Below are 22838 nucleotides of genomic sequence, written 5' to 3'. Positions count from 1 at the left end.
AATTAGCAAGGTGATGTTAGCTACACGACTGTTCTTTAGACTGCATTAAGTGTAAATAAGCCTGCTTACAAGCTAACTAGACGAAAGAACCTTTAGAAGTCAAGAGTTATCACGTTCATTTTAAGACTTGTAAGGTTTAATTAAAGTGAACGGTGAGTGTGGACTCAAAGTGCGAACAAGAAAGGCTGCCTTTCAGCTGATTGTGGTGAGCTGGTCCAGTAAATCTCTGCACACGCACTTAAAGTGTCTCCCTCTCCTGTACTGGACTCAAAGACTGCAGCCCCAAGGCCATCAGCTGGGTCAATGTGCAGCCCCACACGTCACTTTCATTACCTCAGAGAACCACAAACCACTCGCTGTGTTTGTCAGCGAGTGAAAGAACAGCAAGAGATGTAGGACAAATAATAAGAGTGAAAAATGATCTACATTTATTCTCTTTCTCTCATGTTCCTGGTGACACTCTTACCATGCTCATGGCCTTAAGTTTAGTACAGAACAGAGTCTGAATCAGGACTGGCTTTACTGGCCAAGTAAGGTTTGTAGGAGATTTGTGAAATTGAAACAGGTAAGCTAATAAAATAGAGTAGAAAAAAGTGGGTTGTATGTTCCTGTTTAAACCTTATTTATCACTTACAGGTGATCTGATCTGATAGATATTTATGTTTCACCCACTATGAGAAAACACAGAAATGTGGACCGATAAAAGGTGGCTGCTGCTTCTTCGTTATGCTATTGGGAAGCAGTTCAGGTTTGCCGTTCGTGACATGCTGCAATTTAAAACTGGGAGAAAATTAAAGCTGCAGCACATCACAAGCAGCAATAAAGACACTCAGGAAATAAAATGTTAGCAGCCATGTCATTAGCCAGCAAAACAAACAAAAGTTTTTATTTTAGGATAGCTGAGAATATGTGACACCTTTTGGACTATGCTATCATTGCATGTGATAACTTGACAGGTTTCGGGCAACCAATTTGTCTAATTTAATCACTCTTGGACACCAAAATCTCCCAGCAGAAACTCTGGTATATGTATATAAGGAGAAGCTAAATTTCCACAATAGTGTAGCCAATAAACCCAACATACACTGAATGAAAATGTGGTAGAGGTAGATTGATAACAGAGTTTTGATTCTACCATGAACTAGAACTAAGTTTTAAAGCATGAGGGAGATGACCTGAAAACAAAGTAGGCTGTTGGCGCTTTGCAAAGCCACTGGCATTTCAACAGTAATTACACACACTGCTTTGATTTCCTTGGTATTAAACCAAGTATATGTGCATTCTAGGCATGGACAGTGGTTATATAATGTTGGGGGGGAGTGACAGCAAATGTACATGAAGCACAGTCAGGAAGAACTCTTTAATGAGAACGCGAGTGTATTCCTCCTCTAACAGAGACTGCCTTTTAAGGGCAAATTTAAAAATGCACTGTACATGACCTGTACATAATAGAAGATATATTTCTGTGATATTACAAGCACGACTGACAATTTTTTTGATGCAAGCAAATGAGACATCAGCCTCCCTTAACTAATACAGACACATTCAATACACGTGCACGCATGCACGGCCGTACATCTCTACCCAATGACGCGTAGCATGTTTGAAACGAGACGCTATTCGCTCTGTCCTGCTTTCTCTGTGTGCAGCGAAGCACAACACATCTAAACACACAACTAACGGCTGCTTCTGCATCGATCCAAGCTTCCGGATCCAGGATCTCATTTGCACCCTCACAGGAGATCTGTATCACAGCCAGTGTGTGGGAACAGTCCGGACATACACCGCGTGACAAAAAAAGTTCCAATATTACAGCCCAAATAAAGGACTGCCACAAATAAAGGCCATAAATAAAGGCAGGGGTGTCCAATCTTGTCAACAAAAGGCCTGTGTGGCCGCAGCTTTTCATTCCAAACAATCAGGAGCACACCTGATTCCACTTAATCAGGTTAATCAGTTGGTCTTCGTCTTCAAATATTTGATTATGTGCGCGCAAACACACTGGATCCTTGTGGATAAGCCTGGCTCCCCCTATCAGAGCCAATATAATGGAAAACTGAATAATCTTAGTCTATTTGTTTGGTGTTTTGGCAACTCATTTCAAATTCTTTGCCAAAAATAAAACATATTGTCACAATTTAGACAAAACTTTCTATCTCCATTTGTCTTTTTAAATGTTTTTGCATAATCTGAAAACTCAAACTACACTTTATACCATGTGTAACTATTTCATGACGAATGGACCAATTATTTCGGAAGCTCCATTGACATCAGTTATCAGTTAAGGATGTCTTTTCCTTCATGCTGTAAAGCAGGTCAAGTCAGGCCCGTGACACAATCCTGTTCGGCCCGCAAAAATGTTTTAATTTTCTATTAAAAATATATTATCCTGGTTCATCATGAGCTGCACCACAATTCCCAGCATGCACTGCAACATAATGTGCACTCTGAGCCCCTTCTATGGGCCAGCAGTTACACAAAAATTAAAGATGCCTGGTGTCTAGTTCGTGTTTTTTTAAAAAAAAACTACCTCGTGGGGACATTACAGGAGTTTAACAGTTACCTGTAGATAATGCAGCCTATTGTTTTATATAAAACTATATGTTTTTATTTAAAATGATCTTGAATAGTTCAAGTATTCAGTGCCTATTTTGCTGTTGCAGTTTTTGTATATTTTTCAATAAAGAACAGCCAGTTCTGGTCATAGCAAAATGATAAGTAAAAATAAAATAAAAACACAGCTGAGCCACGGATTTGCTGAGATTTTTAATATGGCCCTTTTAGTGGTTAACTTTAACAACCCTGCTGTAAAGGGATTGTTCTGAAGATACAAGGTTTTGTTTCAGCAGTGATGGCAGCCCTTAGTACCCTCAGTAGCAACTTTTAAACAGCAAGTTCCACTGATGGCTCTCTTGACAAAGCCTGCTATTTTCAACTATGAATAAATCATCAAGCAGTAACAATTAGAAACTGCATTCACCTTCTTTTCATGTTCACCCTGAGTTCACATGAATTTCATGCTCAGTTCATGATGAAAATAATGTTGTTAAATTATTAGAAGTATTAATTTTTTTCTGATGAAGCTTATTTTGTGCAAAATGAAAAAGAAAAAAACTTTCGGTAACACTTCCTTCAAATCCTGTATTCACTATGCTTTATAAATGAACTTACAAGGTGTTATATGACATGCATACTACCTTATAATGCCTGGCATACACTAGAATAGAGTACATCGCTTTATATGTCAGGCTTCAGAGCACATTATAATCCATAATCCAAGAATCAAGCATTCATAAGAACACTGTCAACATTAATGCTTGCTATAAAACACACTATAACAAGGTATATATTCTGCATCATTTATTAGTAAAATCACTTCTGCCCCCAACAGCCATGGGAGACATGGATCCTGACCTTATAAAGTCACACACTCTTGCTTTAAAAAGTCTTTTGTATGCAATTGTAACTACTTATGAGCAACTATACAAGCTTATGCCCAGCATTATAAGGTGTTCTGTATATCATATAACTCTGCATAAATGTAATTATATGTGTTATGAGTACAAGATTTATAGGAAGTGTTACCAAACTTTCGTTTTGGTCAAATTTGAGAATCAATTGTGATTAACTAAACAAAAGAACGTAAATAATCAAGAAAAATTATTTTTATTGTTTGACAGCCTTTATAAACAATGTACTACACCTCATCTGCAACGGCTGACCACAGCACTCATTTACATAACTCACGGTAAGTCATACTGTGCCCTTAACCACATCAAAAAGTCTGCTCCTTAATGAAGACATGGATGTGATTTGAGTAGGTTGAGAGTTCAGTTTTGAGGATGTATTTTTACAGAAAAGATTTGGGTGACTACTGACAACGTGAGCCTTGTAGCTCCAGTTTTAAAGTATTTTTACATCTCCTATATAAGTATAGTTACTTTTATTTTTGCGCAAACGCATTTAACAATGGCAATATGTAGCAATATATTCACAGTGCTGGTATTTTACCCATATTATCCAGCCACAGTATGTATTCATAGTCTATATGTACTGTATAAGTTCTTAGGCTGAAGCTGAGTTGGAGGTTCTGTACACGCTGCTCTTTTCTCTCTGCGCTGTGCGAGTGTGAGGCAGAATACTGATGTCAGTCACTGATGAGAGGAGATAAATTCACTAAGTCTGGGGATCACTGAGAATACCTAATTAAAGAAGGTGTCAGGAAAGACTGAGTGTGTGTATAATTGTGTGTACCTTCATCCTGAAGAAGGTGATGCTGGTCAGAAGGTCCACCGTGGATTTCAGGTCCTGGAGTCTCTCCGGGTTTCCGGCAGGGAAATTGTCCTGTAATTATAGACAAACAACAGATGAGGACAGATGAGGACAGTGTGATCTCTCTCTCTCTCTCTCTCTCTCTCTCTCTCTCTCTTGTCTGCCCTCTACTCATTTCCAAGTTCAATCACAGATGCAGAAACTGCACTGCCAAAATTGATCTGGATGAGAGAAAAATGAAATGATTAGACTCAAAACGTGAGCAGGAGAACTGGCATTTCTACTGTTTTTTTCATCCACAGACACTCTGAGTTGGTTATAAAGTGAGCTGCTGGTGGGTTTGAGGCAGATGTAAGTCCCAAATCCCAATATCTGAGTGGTCTGTACTGAGTAACAATGTTAAAAAGCATAACATGCATGAATACTGTATTGTAAACCTTTAACTCCAGTAATATATAAAAGTTGAGTTAAGAGAAACAAAGTTAGGCCTAGGTCGAGGTTAGGACAATTGAATCAAGGTTTGGACAATTGAGTCAAGGCAATCGTTTTCCACCAACCACTTGATGTAACTCAATTATTGGGTTTTATAGTGGAGTCTGGTCTAAGCATGGCTTTGTGGCAACAGGCAGGAACTGTAGCAGTTTACCCAATATAAAAACCCTCATTATTTATTCATCTGTCTTATGATTTACTTTTATCTAAACTTAATATAGGCCTAATATACAAATATAGGTAAGAACACTATAGACACAGACCACAGAACCAAAACTGATTCACATCAAATTTTTTTTTTTTATTTATTTTATTTTTCCCATCATCCATATGGAGATAGTGTTACATGATCACGTAATAGAATGACAGGCACTGGGGAAAGAAAAAGAACAAGCTATATGTTGATCTCATATAAACGTTACATCTCCGCTGGTTTGGATGACTAGCAGCTAGCATTCCACAACTGTTTGCTAATAACACTTTGTAGTTGGTGCTAGCTAGTGAGTTCAGTACTGATAAGTGGAAGCCAATTAGATGCCAAGTAAGTAGGTGATAAGCAACTCCCACTTGTAAGTACAGCAGTATCATTTCTATGAGAAGGTTTGGTGATTTTAAAATGATTGTTTTTGTGTATTGGTTGATGATATTAAAACTATATAAATATTACATAAAGTTTTGTCCAAAATTATGCAGTTTTCAAAGTGTTCTTACTGATTTGTTAAATATTTACCATACCAAGGTGAAAAGGCTAATGTAAATAAAAATCTGGCAGACATCTTGTTTTGAGACCCCACATCTATTATAAATCAAGTCCATTCATAAAACATTGTCCATCATTTCTGATACTATTGGTGATCAAGGCATATTTTAATAGATCAGTTATTGGCTTTAATAAAGCCTGATCCAGATTATTCATGTTTTTCTTGTTTTTGCATTGTGGATGTACCATAACATCCTAACTGCCATGGATATAATTCACAAACAATGGCAGTGAGGCATGGTTTTAGAAGCTAATAAAGAATTTAAAAGTATGTTAAAGTGATAAAAGTATGCTTGGAATATCTGCTGTTTCAGCATTCTGACTGTTTGAACTAGCCACCTTTCATTTAAATATATGCACATAAAATGTGAGCGCACAGCTATTAGGCTTCAAGTCTATTTTCTGCCACTTACAGTAAGTGACCGGCACCAAAACCATGTAGCAAATACACCCTACGATGATTTTCACTTACGAATCATGACCGATTAAAAAAAACAAAAACAAAACATCAAATCGGTATCGGCCAACACTCAGCGTTAAGGTGCTAAGGTGGCATGCAGCAGGGCCCATCCGTTTGAGCTGCTCAGATCTATGATCTATGCTCAGATTATCTTAGAAAAACGTCCTACCAACACAAGTGTTGTTGTTGAGAGAGGCATTTGGAAAACTCTCTAACAACAGGTCATTATATTGGTCGCATCTCAAGCAGGTCACAGACTTAGGTATATGTCAAATAAAGCTAAATACATAGAAATGCCACAGTATGCAATATTTTTACCTGCACATGTTTAAATTTATATGCATCAATGTTCCTGTAACTTCCATTCCATGCACATCCTATTTATAATGCAACTGTACATACTATTCACTATTCACTTTGTATTATCATATCTGCAGAGTGATACTGCATTTTGTTTATTTGGTATTTATGTTGACATCAACAGCAAAAATATTCCTTGCTGAATAAACTGATTCTGTTATTGTTGAATTTATTTACCCCAGTTCACCCCCCCAGGTACAGACATTCATATCCTGCTGTCAGGACTGAAAATGAAAACACGTTATCGTTTAGTGTGTAAGCAGAAACCATCATATGTCAAGAAAATGAATCCCTCAGTCATAAACTCATGAGCTCATTCTCCTGTAACGTCATATAGTATATTAACTTGACGGTGTGAAAAAAGCCCAGGGAGGCAAGCTTGTCTGTCCTACACCCTAACACATGCCTTATAGCATCACACACAAAGCCGTGAAGGCCTTCACGCACAACAAAGAAGAACATGCACCATCAGGATCCTCCTCCTCCTCCTAACCGCTGTTTTTTTTGGGTCCGCGGGCTACGATAACAGCTCCTGAAAATGTCAGGGACAGTTATGTAAAGACAAAGGAAGGCTTTAATTTTGTGAGCACAGTGAGAAATTCGAAGGAGTAGGCGTTGGAGCCGTTAACCCGTCTGTGGGTGGCGGCGGCTGCTGTTTCAGGCAGTCTTCTGGACGACGGGCCGTCAGGCTCACCCCACGTTTCCCTACAAAGCTCCAATTACTCTGCCAAGGCTAATGGAGTGGCAATGATGTTTGCCAACATCACAAATGCAAACAGAAACATGGTGAATCAGCTTTTGGTGCCATCCAGAGTGAAACCTTTATGCAGTAAAGGGTTTGTGACTTTGTGGCCCAACAGGTCCACTGAGGCTAAAGGCCTTTTGTGAGGGTATAATACAGAAAAATATAGGATTATTTTCCTTAGCTTCACTGCTGGAGCTACAGAGCCACTGTCTCTTACAAGAGATTAAGGCTACAGAACACAGTGCTTCTGCTCACTGGTCACTTTATGAGCTCTGCCCTATAGGTCCACTGCATTGGTATACAATTACTGTAGACTGTAGCACATCTGTTACTGCACAGCTTATCAACAGAGCTACAGCCTCCAACTCTACACTGGCAAGGTGGAGCTATAAGAGAGGGGTTTCTAATAAAGAGGACCTGTTCTAGCCCTTCATCAATGGTCAGACTAGATGAAGGGATTCCTATTCATAGTGTAAGCTTAGGCAGGGAGGAGAGGAAAATGTTTGACTCTATATATACGGCCATATGGTCAGGCCTTTGGGAAAATGGTATCCCAGTATCAGCTGCTACAGGTTAGAACGCTTTAAATATCTCTCAGCAAGATCCACTTTCAGGACAGCGTGTTCAGACAGTGCCTACAGAGAGGGACTAACCTCTGATCAACAGTACTATTCTGAAGCAACACAGATGGAACCAGTTCCAGAACTGAGGAGATGTCAGCTGGTGTGCTGACTGATCTAGACTCGATAAGTCACGTCAGTTTTTCCAGTCTGACTGTGAATCATTCATATACGTGTGTATTTTAATCAAGGACAAGCTTAAGACTGGTGTGCCGATTCTTCCTTTAGACCTATTCATATCTACTGTACAATATTAATATTATTATTATCTATTAATTCTAGCATTTTGTCAGCTGCTAGATTGTTTTTGCTCATTTTTTACATGCTTCTGATTGAGGTGTTTATTTTTTAATTCTTACAAATGGCAATAAACTACTTGATTTAAAACCATAGGCTTAGAACCCACAGTTAGCTACATGCTTTTTTAGCTCATTAGAAGAAATCTGTTCACAGACTGAGGTAACAATGAAGCATTTCTCAGTTAACTAATCATATAGTATACTGCCAAGTACGGGAACATGCCTTAATAATAATAAAGTAGACTACCAAATCTGGGAATACAGCTTAATAATCATATTGTACACTACCAAACATGGGAATATGCCTTAATGATCATATTGTAGAACACCAAATTGAGTACATCTTAGTAATCATATAGTGTACTACTAAATAAGGGCATAAATATTAATGATCATATAGTATACTACTACACATGGATATACATCTCAATAATCATAAAGTATACTACTGATTATGGCAATAAATAGTATTAATCATATTGTAGAATATCAAATACAGTTATACATCTTAATAATCATATATACTATATTACTAAATATGGGTATAAATCTTAATAATCATACAGCATACTACCAAATATGGGTATACATCTTAATAATCATGTAGTATACTACCAAATACAGTTATACATCTTTATAATCATATATACTATACTACCAAATATGGGTATACATCTTAATAATCATGTAGTATACTACCAAATACAGTTATACATCTTTATAATCATATATACTATACTACCAAATATGGGTATACATCTTAATAATCATGTAGCATACTATCAAATATGGGTACACAGCTTAATGATCATATAGTACCTCACCACAAATGGGAAACCGCATATGAGAACATTTTAAGCATATTGTAGGTCACTATAAATGCTATTTAGTAGCTAAACAATGGATTTTATAGGTCGTATTAAAGCGCATCGCCCTCGATCAGCTGAAAAACTCAAAAAACTGTGCATGTATCATAACCACTAAAATAAAGAGCGACTGGAATGCTGAGGTACAAAACTGAGTTTCCGAGCTGTCTCAGCCATATCCGTCTCAGCTTTAGGGAAAAGCAAACTCACTTTGGATCGGAATCTCATTGTAGGGAACTGTCTGGGCTGGCACAGTGGGGGGAAGCTGATGTGAATTGTATTACTGTCAGAAGGCATCGCACTGAAACAGACAGGTAAAGTGAAGGTGATACCTCCTGGCAGGCTGCCAAGTCTGTGTGTGTGTGTTTGTGTATTTGCATGTGTGTGTATATGAGTGTGACACTGCTGTCAGCATCTGTGTGTGTGTGTTCTGCCTACCTGTCACTAGCATGTCAGCACTGAGACTCCCTCAGACTCTGATACACGCTATATAAACTACAGTGTAGAGAGCGGTCAGTTAGCAGGAAGCTGCTTTAGGGAAGATTCAGCCTGATCACTGCAGGTATGTAATGTGGTCTGTGTGGTGTGGTATATATTAGGGGTATAAAAATGTGTTGTGATGCATTGATCTGAGGAGGTGGTTCTCCTGTGTCAATTATAATAGAGTATTATTGATGGGAATTCACTGATGGGAGTTTCAACTATGAAGGTGGTAAAAGAAACCTAAAAATAAGGCCGACTGATAAATTTTTTATGGTTTTAAGCTCCCCAGACAAAAAATAGTCACACCCATAATTTCTTGTTTAAGCGTCCTTGTGCCTTAATAACAGCCCTTAATAACTGTCAGGTCAGGATTTCACCAGTGTCTTATAGCAGTTCTAGTCCATACTAGTTATGTTAATTGTTTGATGGATGAATGGATGGATGGATGGATCAGTGGATACTATGTGAATGAAAGAGAACGATGGATGGACAGCTGAGTGAATGAATGAATGAATGAATGAATGAATGAAGAGATCATGAATAACTCGATGAATGGATGGATGGATCAATGAATGCTAAGTAAATGATGCTAAATGATGGCTGGACAGATGAATGAATGAATGAATGAATGAATGAAAAGCTGGATGAATGGATCAATGGTTAAGTGAATAAAATAAAGTGAATAAAAGTGAATGATGATGGACAGATGAATGAATGAATTAATGAATGAATAGACACTGAATGACTAGATGAATAGATGGATGGATCAATGGATAATGAGTGAATGACAGGGAATGATGGATAGGCAGATGAATGAATGAATGAATGAATGAATGAATGAATGAATGAATGAATGCATAAATTAATGTGTAGACAGATGGATATATGAACGAAGCCCTGCAATGGACGGGCGACCTATCCAGGGTGTATCCTGCTTTCCGGCTAATGACTGCTGGGATAGGCTCCAGCTCTCACTGTGACCCAGAAGGATAAGCAGTTTAGAAGATATGTGTATGTGTGTGTGTGTGTATAGGGATGGATGGATGGATGGATGAATGAATGAATGAATAGATATATGGGTGGATGGATAGACTGATGGATATATAGCTGACTGGATGATGAACGGATGAATAGATCAATGAATGATAATAATTCAGTGATGGTTGGCCGTATGGGTCAATGACCGATGATGGATGAGTGAACAGAAATCAGCCTAAAGCCGTCCTGCTCTCTGCTGGTAAACTCACATCGTGTCTTGAGGGCGAAACTGTGCTGTTTTGTCATTTTGTAATTGTAGCTCAAAGCAAATGGAATGGAATGTCAATTCAGTACGCAAATGTGTGATCAAATATAAACGACAGAAGCATTTATTACTCCTCTGTCATTGACTATAATGGTTCTATTAGGCTATTTATTCTGTATTTGACTTTTGGTTTTCTTACCCGATACTTGGACAGATCGATCCTCAGGGAGTTGTGCAGCTGATCTAGGAGTTTCACAAACTTCTCTCTCTGTGGAAACAAGCAACATTCAACGTGTAGATTAGTACCAACCCTGCTAAGAATAATACTTACTTTCAGTATTAGTACTTACAGAATTTAGTACTTAAAGAACAGTAGGATTGCATATAGTATTTACGTATAATATGATATCCATCCATCCATCAATACTCAACATCAGTCTTCCATCCCTTCATCCTCCATTATCCATCCATCAGTATTCCATCATGAATGATCTATTGTCTATCCATCATCCATCCTTTCTTTTTCCCATCCATCCATCCATCCATCCATCCATCCAGCTATCCATCATGCATTCATTTTTAAATGACAGATCATAGATCTATCTATCTATCTATCTATCTATCTATCTATCTATCTATCTATCCATCCATCCATCCATCCATCCATCCATCCATCCATCCATCCACCAATTAACCAATCCAGTCATCCAGTCACCTATTCATCTATCCATTCATCCACCCATCTATACGTGTCCATCCATTATTCGTTATCTATTCATCCATCTGTTTAACTATTCATTATCCACCCATCCGTCCATCCATAATTTAAGACAACTATCAATCTTCCATCCACACATTCTCTAGTATCTATCCATCAGTAATTCATTAATTATTAATAATCAATACTCTAATCCTCCATCCACATAGCCATTCATGAATCCTTCTCACTCCCCTTCACTCCATCCATCTTTCCATCCATTCATCCATCAATAAACTCAATCATCAGTCTTCTACCCACTCTCCATTATCCATCCATCAGTATTCCATCATGAATTATCTATTATCTATCCATCATCCATCCATTAATTTTCCCAAATGTCCATCCATCCATCCATCCATCCATCCAGCCATTCCACAGAAGATGATGAACTGACCCCAAAGTTTGAAGCAGCGAATCTGTCTGAAGCGGAGATGTTGGTGGTGGCGGTGGTGGTGTGGGCGAAGTAGGCGTTGATGTTGGCCAGCAGGTTACTCATTACAGCCGGGACACCAGGACACATGTACTTAGATGAAAGGCAGGAGAAATGACTGGAAGAGAGGGAGAGAGAAAAGCATAGAGCTGATTAAAACTCCCAGCTTAGATACAGGCTCAACCTCTCTCTCACGCTGTACTCATCTCCCAGGGGTGACTAAAAATGCTGAAAATGAGAAAGTAATTATTATGACTACAAACTGTTACTGCTGATATTGCTGCTAAAACAACCCTCCTGTCTCCATTCTGACAGTTTGAATTTTTCACATAAATTAAAAACCAACAGTTCTCTTTATATCCTCCACGAATTTTTACTCTGGGAGCTAAAAAACAGCTATAAACACTGTGAAACACTGTATGCGAATTAAACCAAAGAGCGGAAACCCAGGCATATTTTTCTGAAAATGTGTTGGCTTGGATCTTTTATTTTCAGCAGCAGTCCTGATATCTGTACTGCACACACAAAACTTAGTTTTAATGCACGCATGTACAGAAGCGCCTAGAAACCGCACAAGACTGGAGCATCTTCCGATTACTGTACAACATCAAAAACATTTATGTCACACGAAACATTGAAGAAGTTCTAAATGACAACTAAAACTCCTTACATTCCCAAACTCATCATATCATAAAGCTTATTAGTCAGAAACAATAAAACACTACAAATAAACTACAGTTCTTTCATTACAGAACTGTAATTACTCTCCTTACAGTATTTGTAAGATTCTTTTTTTTAGAGATTAATTAAACTATATTGTTCTTCATTTCTAACTAGCTTAACTATTTTAATCTTCAGTAAGTGTTGTAAAGTTACATACAAAAACCACTCTTTGCAACTTCCAGCCTGAAAAAGCTATTATGTTGTTGGCTCCATAATCTTAAATAGCTACTGCGTTCTTTCACTGTTTTCTTATTGTCATTTTAGAATAACAAACATGTGAGCTCGATGAAATCTAAAACCTCTGTTGATCTTCTACTGCGAGTGTTAGCTAGCTAATTTAGCCAAGGTAAGCTAATGTCTGACATAATCACATGTATTGTCACATAACATAAACACAGGTGTGAAGGCGAGTGAACATCTTAACATCTTGTTTTTTGAAAAATATTTGCCCATTTTGAATTTAATGCCAGCAACACATTACAAAAAAGTTGGGACGGAGCAACAAAAGGCTGGTGAAATGAAAAATACGACAAAGGAGATCCTGAACTGATGAGCAGCTGAAATTTCTTTAATAAGGCAAATATCAACAATGACTAACTGGAGCAGGTTTACAATAAACAACGTATTGCTCTTACTTTCATTTGTGTTCGGGCTGATTATCTCGATAGAAGCAGTATTTTTACCCAAGCAGGAATTTTCAGTACTTTTTCCAACCCTGTGAAGCTGCTGTTTAAAACTTTGAAGCACGGCTCCAAAGGAATGCGTCTTACAGCACCTGCCCACCAGCATCTAAGTACATTTTCAGTCAACAGGCTTTCTATTCTTTAACTAAGTAGAAGACAAATGACCATAATGCTGACTGTATTTTAGAGCTTATTTATTATATGTGGACGTGGACGGCCAAAACGGGGACCCAGAAAGACTCAGAGCTTCAGGGCTAAAACATGAAGGACCATGAGAGAATACTGGTAAGTAGAGAAGACTCATTACAGAGAGAGAGAGGGGGAGAGAGAGAGAAAAGGGAAAGAGAAGAGGGACAGAGAGAGATAGAAAAAAAGGGAAAGAGACAGGGAAGAGGGAGACAGAGAGAGAGAGGGAAAGAGAGAGAGAGTTGGAGAGAGAGAGAGAGAGAGAGAGAGAGAGAGGGAGAGAGAGAGAGAGAGAGAGAGAGAGATAGAGGGAGAAAAAGACGATAGAGCTGCATGAATAAGGAGGAAGTCGGCTGTCTTCAAACACAGCAGGTCACTAAAATTAGCACCAAGCCTGCAGGGCTTTTACGGAAAATTACATCTCTCTCTCTCTCTCTCTCTCTCTCTCTCTCTCTCTCTCTCTCTCTCTCTCTCACACATACACACACACTACTGTCTTAAAAGCATCCCAGTGTGTTCAAACAGCTCACGGCTTAAATGAAGAGAATGAAAAGTAGGGCGTTAAAATATAAGTGCTATGATATCAGCACAAATCATATTAACCCTTTAAGTTAAAAAAGTGATAATAAAAACATGTAAATTTACATGAACTATTACTGACTCATAGTTCACTGAATACTGGAGGAATCACGTGGAAACTCAGACCACATTTGTGTTTGTAAGCAAAACAGGAGACATGTTGTTATGATTTGAATATGATTATTATTATTGTTGCTTGTATAGTCTTAATTTGCATAACAAAAAATCTTCTTTCGTCATGTTTCTGTCACTTTTTGACGCTGAACAGTAAGTGGGCCAACTCAAACCTGTTCATACAGAAGGTAAATCAGACTGTAAACTAAATGTGAATGTAAATCACTGAATGTGATTGTACAATGTGATGAAACGATACTAGTGATCCTGGCCTTAATATTAAAGTCAACCAGTATGGACCACTTTAACCTCATTAGCTCAAGCCTCCTGAAACTATTAAAACTATAAAGCACAAATCATCATATCATGATAATGAAAGAGCCATAATCCCACATCTTTTCCTCTGTTTGACCTTTTCCCTTTCACTGTATGATGTGTGTAGATTTGTGTGCCAAAAACATTATTTTGACTATTAACTATTTACATCTTTCACCCCTTAGAATTAGACAGACTGTTCTGTTACTGTGCCATTAAAACTGATATATGTCAATGAGCTCTTTCTGATTGGCTGTCCTGTAATGTCCCTCATTCAAGTAGCAGTACAAGCTGAAACACCCTTTATTACTTCAGTGTGAGTGGGTGGGGCTAAACTGATAAACAATACTTGAGCTGTTTTTTGTGACATCACAAAAACAGTGGATTCAAAAGGAGATGGTTTTGCAGTTTAGCATCTTTATATGGAGTCTAATGTTCGAACAGTGTTGCAGTCAAAACCACTAGAACTGAGCCAGAATCAAGATCTAGACCGGGACACATCGAGCCCGAGTCGAAACTAAGACTTTCAGTAGCCGAGTCCGAGTCAACAGACTGAGACTAGACAAACATAAACAGCAGTGCTTTTCTGTGGGCTGCCACCCCCCAGTGGGCTGTGGTGGTACTTTTTCTTCACATATACTTTAATAACAAAAATTTGTTACGATACAAACATTAAACCAAACATAATTAGGAACATGACAAGTGTTAATTTTTAATGCAAAAATAAAACATTTATATCGAGCTCCTTGATTGTTCTGACAGCATAAACTAAAACAAAGGAAACACAGCAGTGAATATGTAGCGCTGAGCTTCACCTGCGTGAGAACTGAAAGCGAGCGACTGCAGCTCTGTGCTGTTTGTTCAGGCCTCTTTTCAAATGAAGCTTTAAAACCCAGCAGTTTCCACCGTCACTCAGACACTCAACACAGTGAATCTGTATCTAAACCTGGCGATTTGATCCTGAACTCCTCAGCTTTCCTCTCTAGAGCCTGACATTCAGCACTCTGTAGCAGCCAAATTCTCATCAAAAATGATCTGATCACTTAAATCCGCAAAAGCTTTTGTGGTCTTTGTGTCGGCCGCAAGTTGCAAAAGTTTGTGAACCCTTGATACAGAGAAAGGACTGTTGTATTCTGGTTTTGCTGATATTTATTAATAACTGAGCTTCCAGCTGAGACATCACAGGGTTGGTCTCCCCACCGAGACCGAGACCAGTCTGAGTCCGAATGAGGTTGAGACCAACACAAGCCTGAGGCTCATTTATGGTCTCAAGACTGGACTTAAGTACTACAACACTATTACATAACACGTCAAACTATTAAAAAAAAAGCAAGGAAAACAAACCTTTCTACAGAGTCCTGCTGGTGACATTCCGTATGAATAAAAATAAAGCATGGCCACGACTTAGTAAGGCATGGGAACGAGATAAATAAGACGTGGCCATGACTTAGTAAGGTGTGAGAATGAGATGATTAAGCCTTGACCACAGCTTAATAAGGCATGAATTCATTCCCACGCCTTACTAAGTTGTGGCCATGACTTAATTATCTCGTTCCATGCTTTACTAAGTCGTGGCCAGGCATTATTTTTGTTGATACGGTCACCAGCAGGGCTCCGTATCTTCCCTTCATATAAGCCCTTAAAAGTTTTGTATGTTTTCTGCCACTTTAACCAATAACATCACATTTGACCTCCCCCCCCCCACCGTCCCCATCTAATATGGAGAGAAATCGCTCAGCTGGCTCAGAGACCCTTCCTGATACACAGCATCTGAAGCAGCCCTGAGAAAAGGCCTTATCTGAGACACGTATAGCACTTGAGCTGAGTGACTTTGTCTGAAAACAATACAGAAAACAGAGAAGGTATAGGAATATCGATCATACTTAAATAACAAGAGAGTACACTGTGCGCTCACTGGTGTACTGGTAGTGGTGCAACACTCTGAAGTCTCTGCTGAGTTGAGATTACTGTGGGAACGATCCATACAGTGAACTAAACAAACTGACAAGCAAATTCTGCAGCTTTCCCTCACACACACAAACTCATGAGCGCGAATAAGTAGCAGCAAACACAAAAACACTCGCTCAAGGAGCTTAAAGCAAACCGGGTACAAAGACATCCACAAATTCAGAGAACAAAAGAACAGCTCAGACAGAGAAGCGCACACGGGCAGGAAGAAGACAGTTCACACAGCACGGCTGACAGATAACAGCAGGAGCTGCTGGAGGAAAAGGGTGCGCTTTATTACAGAGGCAATATTTGGTCAAATATATGGATATCCAGACTCCTCTGAGTATTCATCATGTGATCGGGTATTCAGAAAGGGCTTGTGTAGTTTTGGATGAAAAAATTAAATATTTGGTGCATTAGTTTGAATTTTTTACTGAGCCTGAGAAAATGTAGAAGCAGCTGATACAGCATCTCATCCTTTGCCTGAAACATTCATAAAATAGATGACAATTATTTGCCACTCAAAACCTGCAGTAAACAATTTCAGCGTCTTCTTGGTTCTTTGTGTTCAACTATTAAAGTACAAGCCTAAAGTAGAAACTGTCTGATTAGCTATTTCACTTCCTAGCTGATGACCCACCTGATGACAGACACAAGAGCTCAAATAACGCTCCTCTAATGGTGTTATTAACAGACATCAAATAAACAGATAACACTCACTACCGCCCTCTAATGGTGTTATTAACAGACATCAAATAAACAGATAACACTCACTACCGCCCTCTAATGGTGTTATTAACAGACATCAAATAAACAGATAACACTCACTACCGCCCTCTAATGGTGTTATTAACAGACATCAAATAAACAGATAACACTCACTACCGCCCTCTAATGGTGTTATTAACAGACATCAAATAAACAGATAACACTCACTACCGCCCTCTAATGGTGTTATTAACAGACATCAAATAAACAGACGTCACTCACCGCCGCCCTCTAATGGTGTTATTAACAGACATCAAATAACAGACGTCACTCACCGCCGCCCTCTAATGGTGTTATTGACAGACATCAAATAACAGACGTCACTCACCGCCGCCCTCTAATGGTGTTATTGACAGACATCAAATAACAGACGTCACTCACCGCCGCCCTCTAAAGGTGTTATTAACAGACATCAAATAAACAAACATTACTCACCACCGCCCTCTAAAGGTGTTATTAACAGACATCAATTAAACAAACGTCACTCACCACCGCCCTCTAATGGTGTTATTAACAAACATCAAATGAACAAACGTTCCTCACCGCTCAACATTTCCTCAACGAAAACATTAGAAATATAACGGACTCATCTAGTACAGCTGTAAATGAAATGTTTTTTAACCAGAAGATGACAGATTTACACAGTGTGACGATTGTGTTTTTTTTCCATAACCATATAAAATTTCTCTTCGGGATATTTTAATGCTATGTACTAGAAAACATTAAGAAATCAATGGAAAAAAATGTGAAATTGCTCATCCCTCATATTTGGTGTACCCCTGCCATCCTAATACCATGGTGTACTCTAGTGTGAAATTCAGTAAATGCAAGCCATTCCAGGCCAGCCTCAGAGGCCAGACAGGCTGATTATCCCTGTCAACTGACCGGTCCAAGAGTGATTAATAAAGACTGAGGAGAGGGACAGAGGGACCTCTCTGTTACTCAGTGTGCAAAGACAGTGAGACATCAACACTGGCAGAACCAAGACTAACACCGTGATTTATTCATACAGATTTGTCGTAAAGTCGTATTTCGGAAACATCTGAGCTCCAGCTTTGTCTGTCTTCAGCGGAAACATCCCCTCTATCATAAATAACACTTTCGGTTTTATAACTGAGAAACTGTCAGGCACAATTTAGTGACCTGTCTACTTTACTAGGTTTAGCTAGGTTGCTAACACTAATATCATTAGCATGTATGGTGTCAGAATAACTGCCTGGCTCTAACAAACCCTTGTCCACTTGGCCTTGCCATTTTCACTCAGGGGAAATCCTGACACCTTCTTAAGGGGTGTTCTATTACTGTATTAGCTCCAGCCCTCAGCGGAGCGAGGGATTGCAAGTAATTCTCTTTTCAAACCCTAAAAAGTAGCAGCTGTAGGTAACAAGGAATGGAAGCTTATACCATAGCATAATGCTAACTGTAGGCATAAAGCAGCAGTCAAACTCATGGCAAGAAGGTTCTGCGCATGTCTCAGTGATTCAGTTGTAATGGAACTGTTCTTTGCCGGCCTGCACAGAGCTACACGGCACACAGCCGCAACATGAAACAGCAAAAAGCTACATTTATTGAACACTGATCCTGCATTCAGCTGCTGATCGAGTAGTATATTTTAGTGCAGGGTCGGCAACCAAAATGTTGAGAAGAGCCATTTTGTCCTTTCAACACAAGTCAAACCACCGAGTTACACCATTTTTTGTTCTATTTTATTGAAGTAACATTTTACTATCTTGGCTGTAAATATGTCTCAGAATGTGCTAATGTACTAGTATAGGCTAAAAAATATAAACAAAAATGCAAACTGCTTTGCGCTTTCAAGCTGTAAGCCGCTTTTCTTGCATCTCTGGCAGGAAACGTTCCCTCAAAAGTGGAACAGTTTTGTAAAAAATATCTCTCAACGTTTGATTTCTTTACAAGGCTGAAGTCAGCTTCTCACTCGCCAGCTTAATGTTCTAATTTTCCAGAATGTAACTGCTGCACCATTTAAGGTGGAACGGGAAAATTCCAGCAATACGCTAGCAAATGAAAAGCTGACTTCAGCTTCACAACTTTTAGTGTATGACAGTTTCTCGTTGCAGATTAAACGTATCAGGAAACCAGTTGGAGTGGCTATAAACACAAATAATTATCGATGTTCGTCTTAATCCTTTCTCTTTGCCATTTCGTTAGCTACTAGCTAGATGAGATTGTTGTCTGTGTTACTGCAGTGACCTCTGTGCGCCAAACTTCAGGGTTAAAGGGTGCAGCTATACGTTAACTCCAGCATTTATTGTTAAACTGTGTTGAACGATCAGCAGAGCTTTATTTTACTGTAAAGGAGGATTCATTTATTTTTACCTAAAAATTCTAATTCTGCTGTGGAGCCACAACAGGGCAGTAAAAGAGCCGCATACAGTTTCAGAGCCGCATTTTGCCGACCCTGCCTCAACGGATTAGTTATCTGATATATTACACAGTTAGAATTCCAATCTTCTTTTCTTCGCACTCTATTTTTGCCACTGTCATAGAAGCACCATAATGGAAATTATCCACAACCTGCATTTTCATTAGTTGAAAAAGTGGCTGAAATTTACATTTATTGAACATACATCCTGTGTTGCACTGACCATCAAAATCACATCTAATGTTATTTATTTGAGATAACAAACATGACTATATAGACTATAAAGTGCTATACCATGTGTTCACTGAGACTGGATGTTCATCTGTAGAGTGTAGCATTGGAGCCTCGACAGGATAAGAATTTACTAATTTTAAGGACAAGAAATTACGTCTATCCGTCTACTTAATGGGTGAGTGCTCTCTTTGTGAACAGTAGGGAAACTGTGGTAATTGCACGCTTGCCTCTGGAACACAGCTCCAGACTTATTAACAGTGATTTGTTGGTAATTAGAGGGCATTTAGGTGAGTGTAATGACTGCACTGAAGAAACAGAGTAATTGTATCAAATGTACAGAGTAAAAGGCAGTAGAACAGCTTTACACTCACCATCAACTTAATTAGAAACCCCTACCTTGTGGGTCCAATCACTGTCCACTATATGAACTCCACTTACCTCATAGGCCCACTATATAGGTGTACAATTACAGACTGCAGCATCTGTTGTTATTTGTCAGCTGTCCTCTGTGGTGTTGCTGGATTTTACACATCTGTGTCACTCAGTACACACTGAGGGCCAGCGCGACCTTGCAGGAGGCAATTTCACAAAGATGATTCTGCCTTGGACAGCTGCGCTATTGACTAGTTATCAGCCAAATCTGAACTTCAAACCAGAAACCAAAGCGAGCAATGAAAAAGATGGAGCAGACAGAGGAGTCTCTGCAAGGTCAACTCCACTAATCAGCAGGGATGTCCTGATCTGATCCAGTGGTATATGGACTGGATATTGGTTATGTTGCACCCGATCCAGTTCCAAACCTTTCTTTTCTTTTTTTTGCGCTCTATTTACGCCACTGCTGTAGAGGCACCACAGATGGGAATTATCTTCAACCTGCATTTTCATAAGCCAATAAAGTGGTATAAATGTGTGCATTGTCGCTGTCTGAGCAAAATCCTGTACCTTCAGAAAAGTAACTTTGCAGGAGAAGGACAAAACTTTCTAAACTTTCAATATAAGCTAATGGAATTAAATTTAATTCTAAGTAATGTACACAGCAGCTGGAATAATAAAAGTGACTGACAGCCAAATCAACATCAGAAAAGTCAGTCAAATTTGATCATAAGCCAGTATTACACACATTATCAAATAGCCACTTTAACAAAAAAGTAAAAATACACTCCAGAGTCCAGAATGTGACATAATTTACATAATTACATAAATACATAATTACATAATTCCATTCAATTTCCCAATGATGCTCTAATTTTGTCTTGTGTTATAAATGTAGCGCAACCCTTTTCTCTGCAGCAGTGCACCTCCTTAAAATCCCAAACTCATCTAATTTATTTTGGTCTCATTTTTTTTTTATTATTATTTTTACATACGCTTAGTAGTTTTCAGTAGGTTGTAGAAGTGCACTACACTATATTTTACTTATTTTATTTTTTTTAATAATTTTATTTTTTATATTATTTATTTAAATGTACATACATACACTTATACATTACATATCACATATTATTTTATTTATCATTTTTACATTTGTTTTTTTTATTAGTTTTTCTGTTGAATTGCTTTTAAAGTTTAACGAAATGTTAAAAAGACAAGTTTTCTTTTTTTAAAGTTTAATAAATACATGATGGTTCCACAGTCAAAGCGTGTTAATTAATCATCTTTTCACTACTGATCAATAGAATAATGATTATGATTTGTTCCATAAACATGCAGCCCTAATGTGAAGCCGAGCTTAAATAAAGAATACAGTGACGATGCCGATGCTTCATTAATTGGCAGCCTGGCGTATCTTACTGGTTGTATAATCCATGAAGGCACGACGGATCAGATCGGTGTCGGCTGATACTTAACATTAACGTACTCGGATCGGATTGTGGGCAAAATAATGGCTTTTCAAGGAACAATTCTGAGAGCACGAAACAGATTCGTAGATGACCAGGGTGTTTCAAGATTTTAAGTTCGCCCAGCTGGATGCCAAAGTTAATTGGATCCAAACTAATGGCTCCCTATTTGACCTATAGTGTGCTCACAGGGTGCAAAAGTGCTGTTCTATTCAGCAGCAATCGACACATTTCTGTGATTTCTGTGTGTCTTTTACACCTTCTGAAATGTTAAAATTACTCAGAACTACAGAGGCCCCACTCCACCTAGGGGCCTGGAATAGTCAGATTCACCAGTGTCCCAGCTCTGAGGCCCCTGTTTCTATGGGACATATCAGATGTCTTTCGTGTAAGATGCCCTTTGTCTACAGCACATTCATCTGTCATAGTCCAGGACACATTGCTAAGAAGATGACCAAATGCTGAATCAACAAAAGCCTAATCTAGACAGTTTCCATTCTTTGCTCAGACTGTCATTTTACTTGCTGAATGTTTTAAGAAGGCACGTTTAAGCTGATAAAAGCTTTCCTGCTTTCCTTCATTTCTACTGAGTCCATTTGGATTAAACTGAATTTCTTGTATTCAGCAAAATAAGCTTCTGCCTTTAATGGGTATCTGCTATTCAGTAGTGTATACAAACCACTTTTCTGCCATAAATGTAAAGGTTTTCAATGACAATCCTTCTTAACAGTGTAACCCAAAAAGAGTTTTTGCTAGGACACTTTCGTGCCGAACACAGTGTCCAAACATAGTGTCCAGCAAAATCCTAGTTGCTGCACAAAACCTACATTATGTTACCGTATATCAGTACATGTATCTATAGGCTGATCAGAGGTGGCAGAAGTACACAAGTCCGTTACTTAAGTACAAATACTAATTAACTTATCTATATAAAAAAGGTAAGAGTTGATACATTTTTTACTAAAGTAGAAAAGTACCTGGTCCAAAATGTAATTGCAGTTAAAAAGGAAAAGTATTTCTTCAAAAATCGTTTCTAATTTAATTTCATAAACAGCATATCGCTGCTGTCAGAGCAAAACCTTGTATCTCTAACATGAGAACTTTACAGGAGAAGGAAAAAAAAATACTGTTCCTTTAATGTAAGTCGATGGAATCAGACATTTTTCAGAGTAGTTTTGGGCCTTTTCATTTAGTTTATTCATCATGAACTTCACCCACAATGTAAAGGACAAGGCATTTTTAAAATATGCCAAAAACTGAAACATGACAAAAATG

At 38.5% G+C, this 22838-nt stretch overlaps 1 protein-coding gene across 1 annotated transcript in view; it reads right to left on the bottom strand.

The window, feature by feature from the left end:
- The window catches only part of LOC118818061 (protein unc-13 homolog C-like), a 284943-nt gene that overhangs the window by 154655 nt on the left and 107450 nt on the right, over nucleotides 1-22838 (bottom strand). The window contains exons 12-14 of the mRNA XM_036585171.1: nucleotides 11755-11908; nucleotides 10800-10868; nucleotides 4255-4344 (exon numbers count right to left, since the gene is read on the bottom strand). Coding sequence (XP_036441064.1) covers nucleotides 4255-4344; nucleotides 10800-10868; nucleotides 11755-11908 — 313 coding nt within the window. The remainder of the gene's footprint in view (nucleotides 1-4254; nucleotides 4345-10799; nucleotides 10869-11754; nucleotides 11909-22838) is intronic.

The sequence above is a fragment of the Colossoma macropomum genome, unplaced genomic scaffold (genome assembly GCF_904425465.1).
Source record: "Colossoma macropomum unplaced genomic scaffold, Colossoma_macropomum, whole genome shotgun sequence".
In the NCBI taxonomy this organism is placed as follows: Eukaryota; Metazoa; Chordata; class Actinopteri; order Characiformes; family Serrasalmidae; genus Colossoma; species Colossoma macropomum.
Note: the sequence above shows the minus strand (reverse complement) of the source record. Positions and strands in the feature narration are given on the sequence as shown.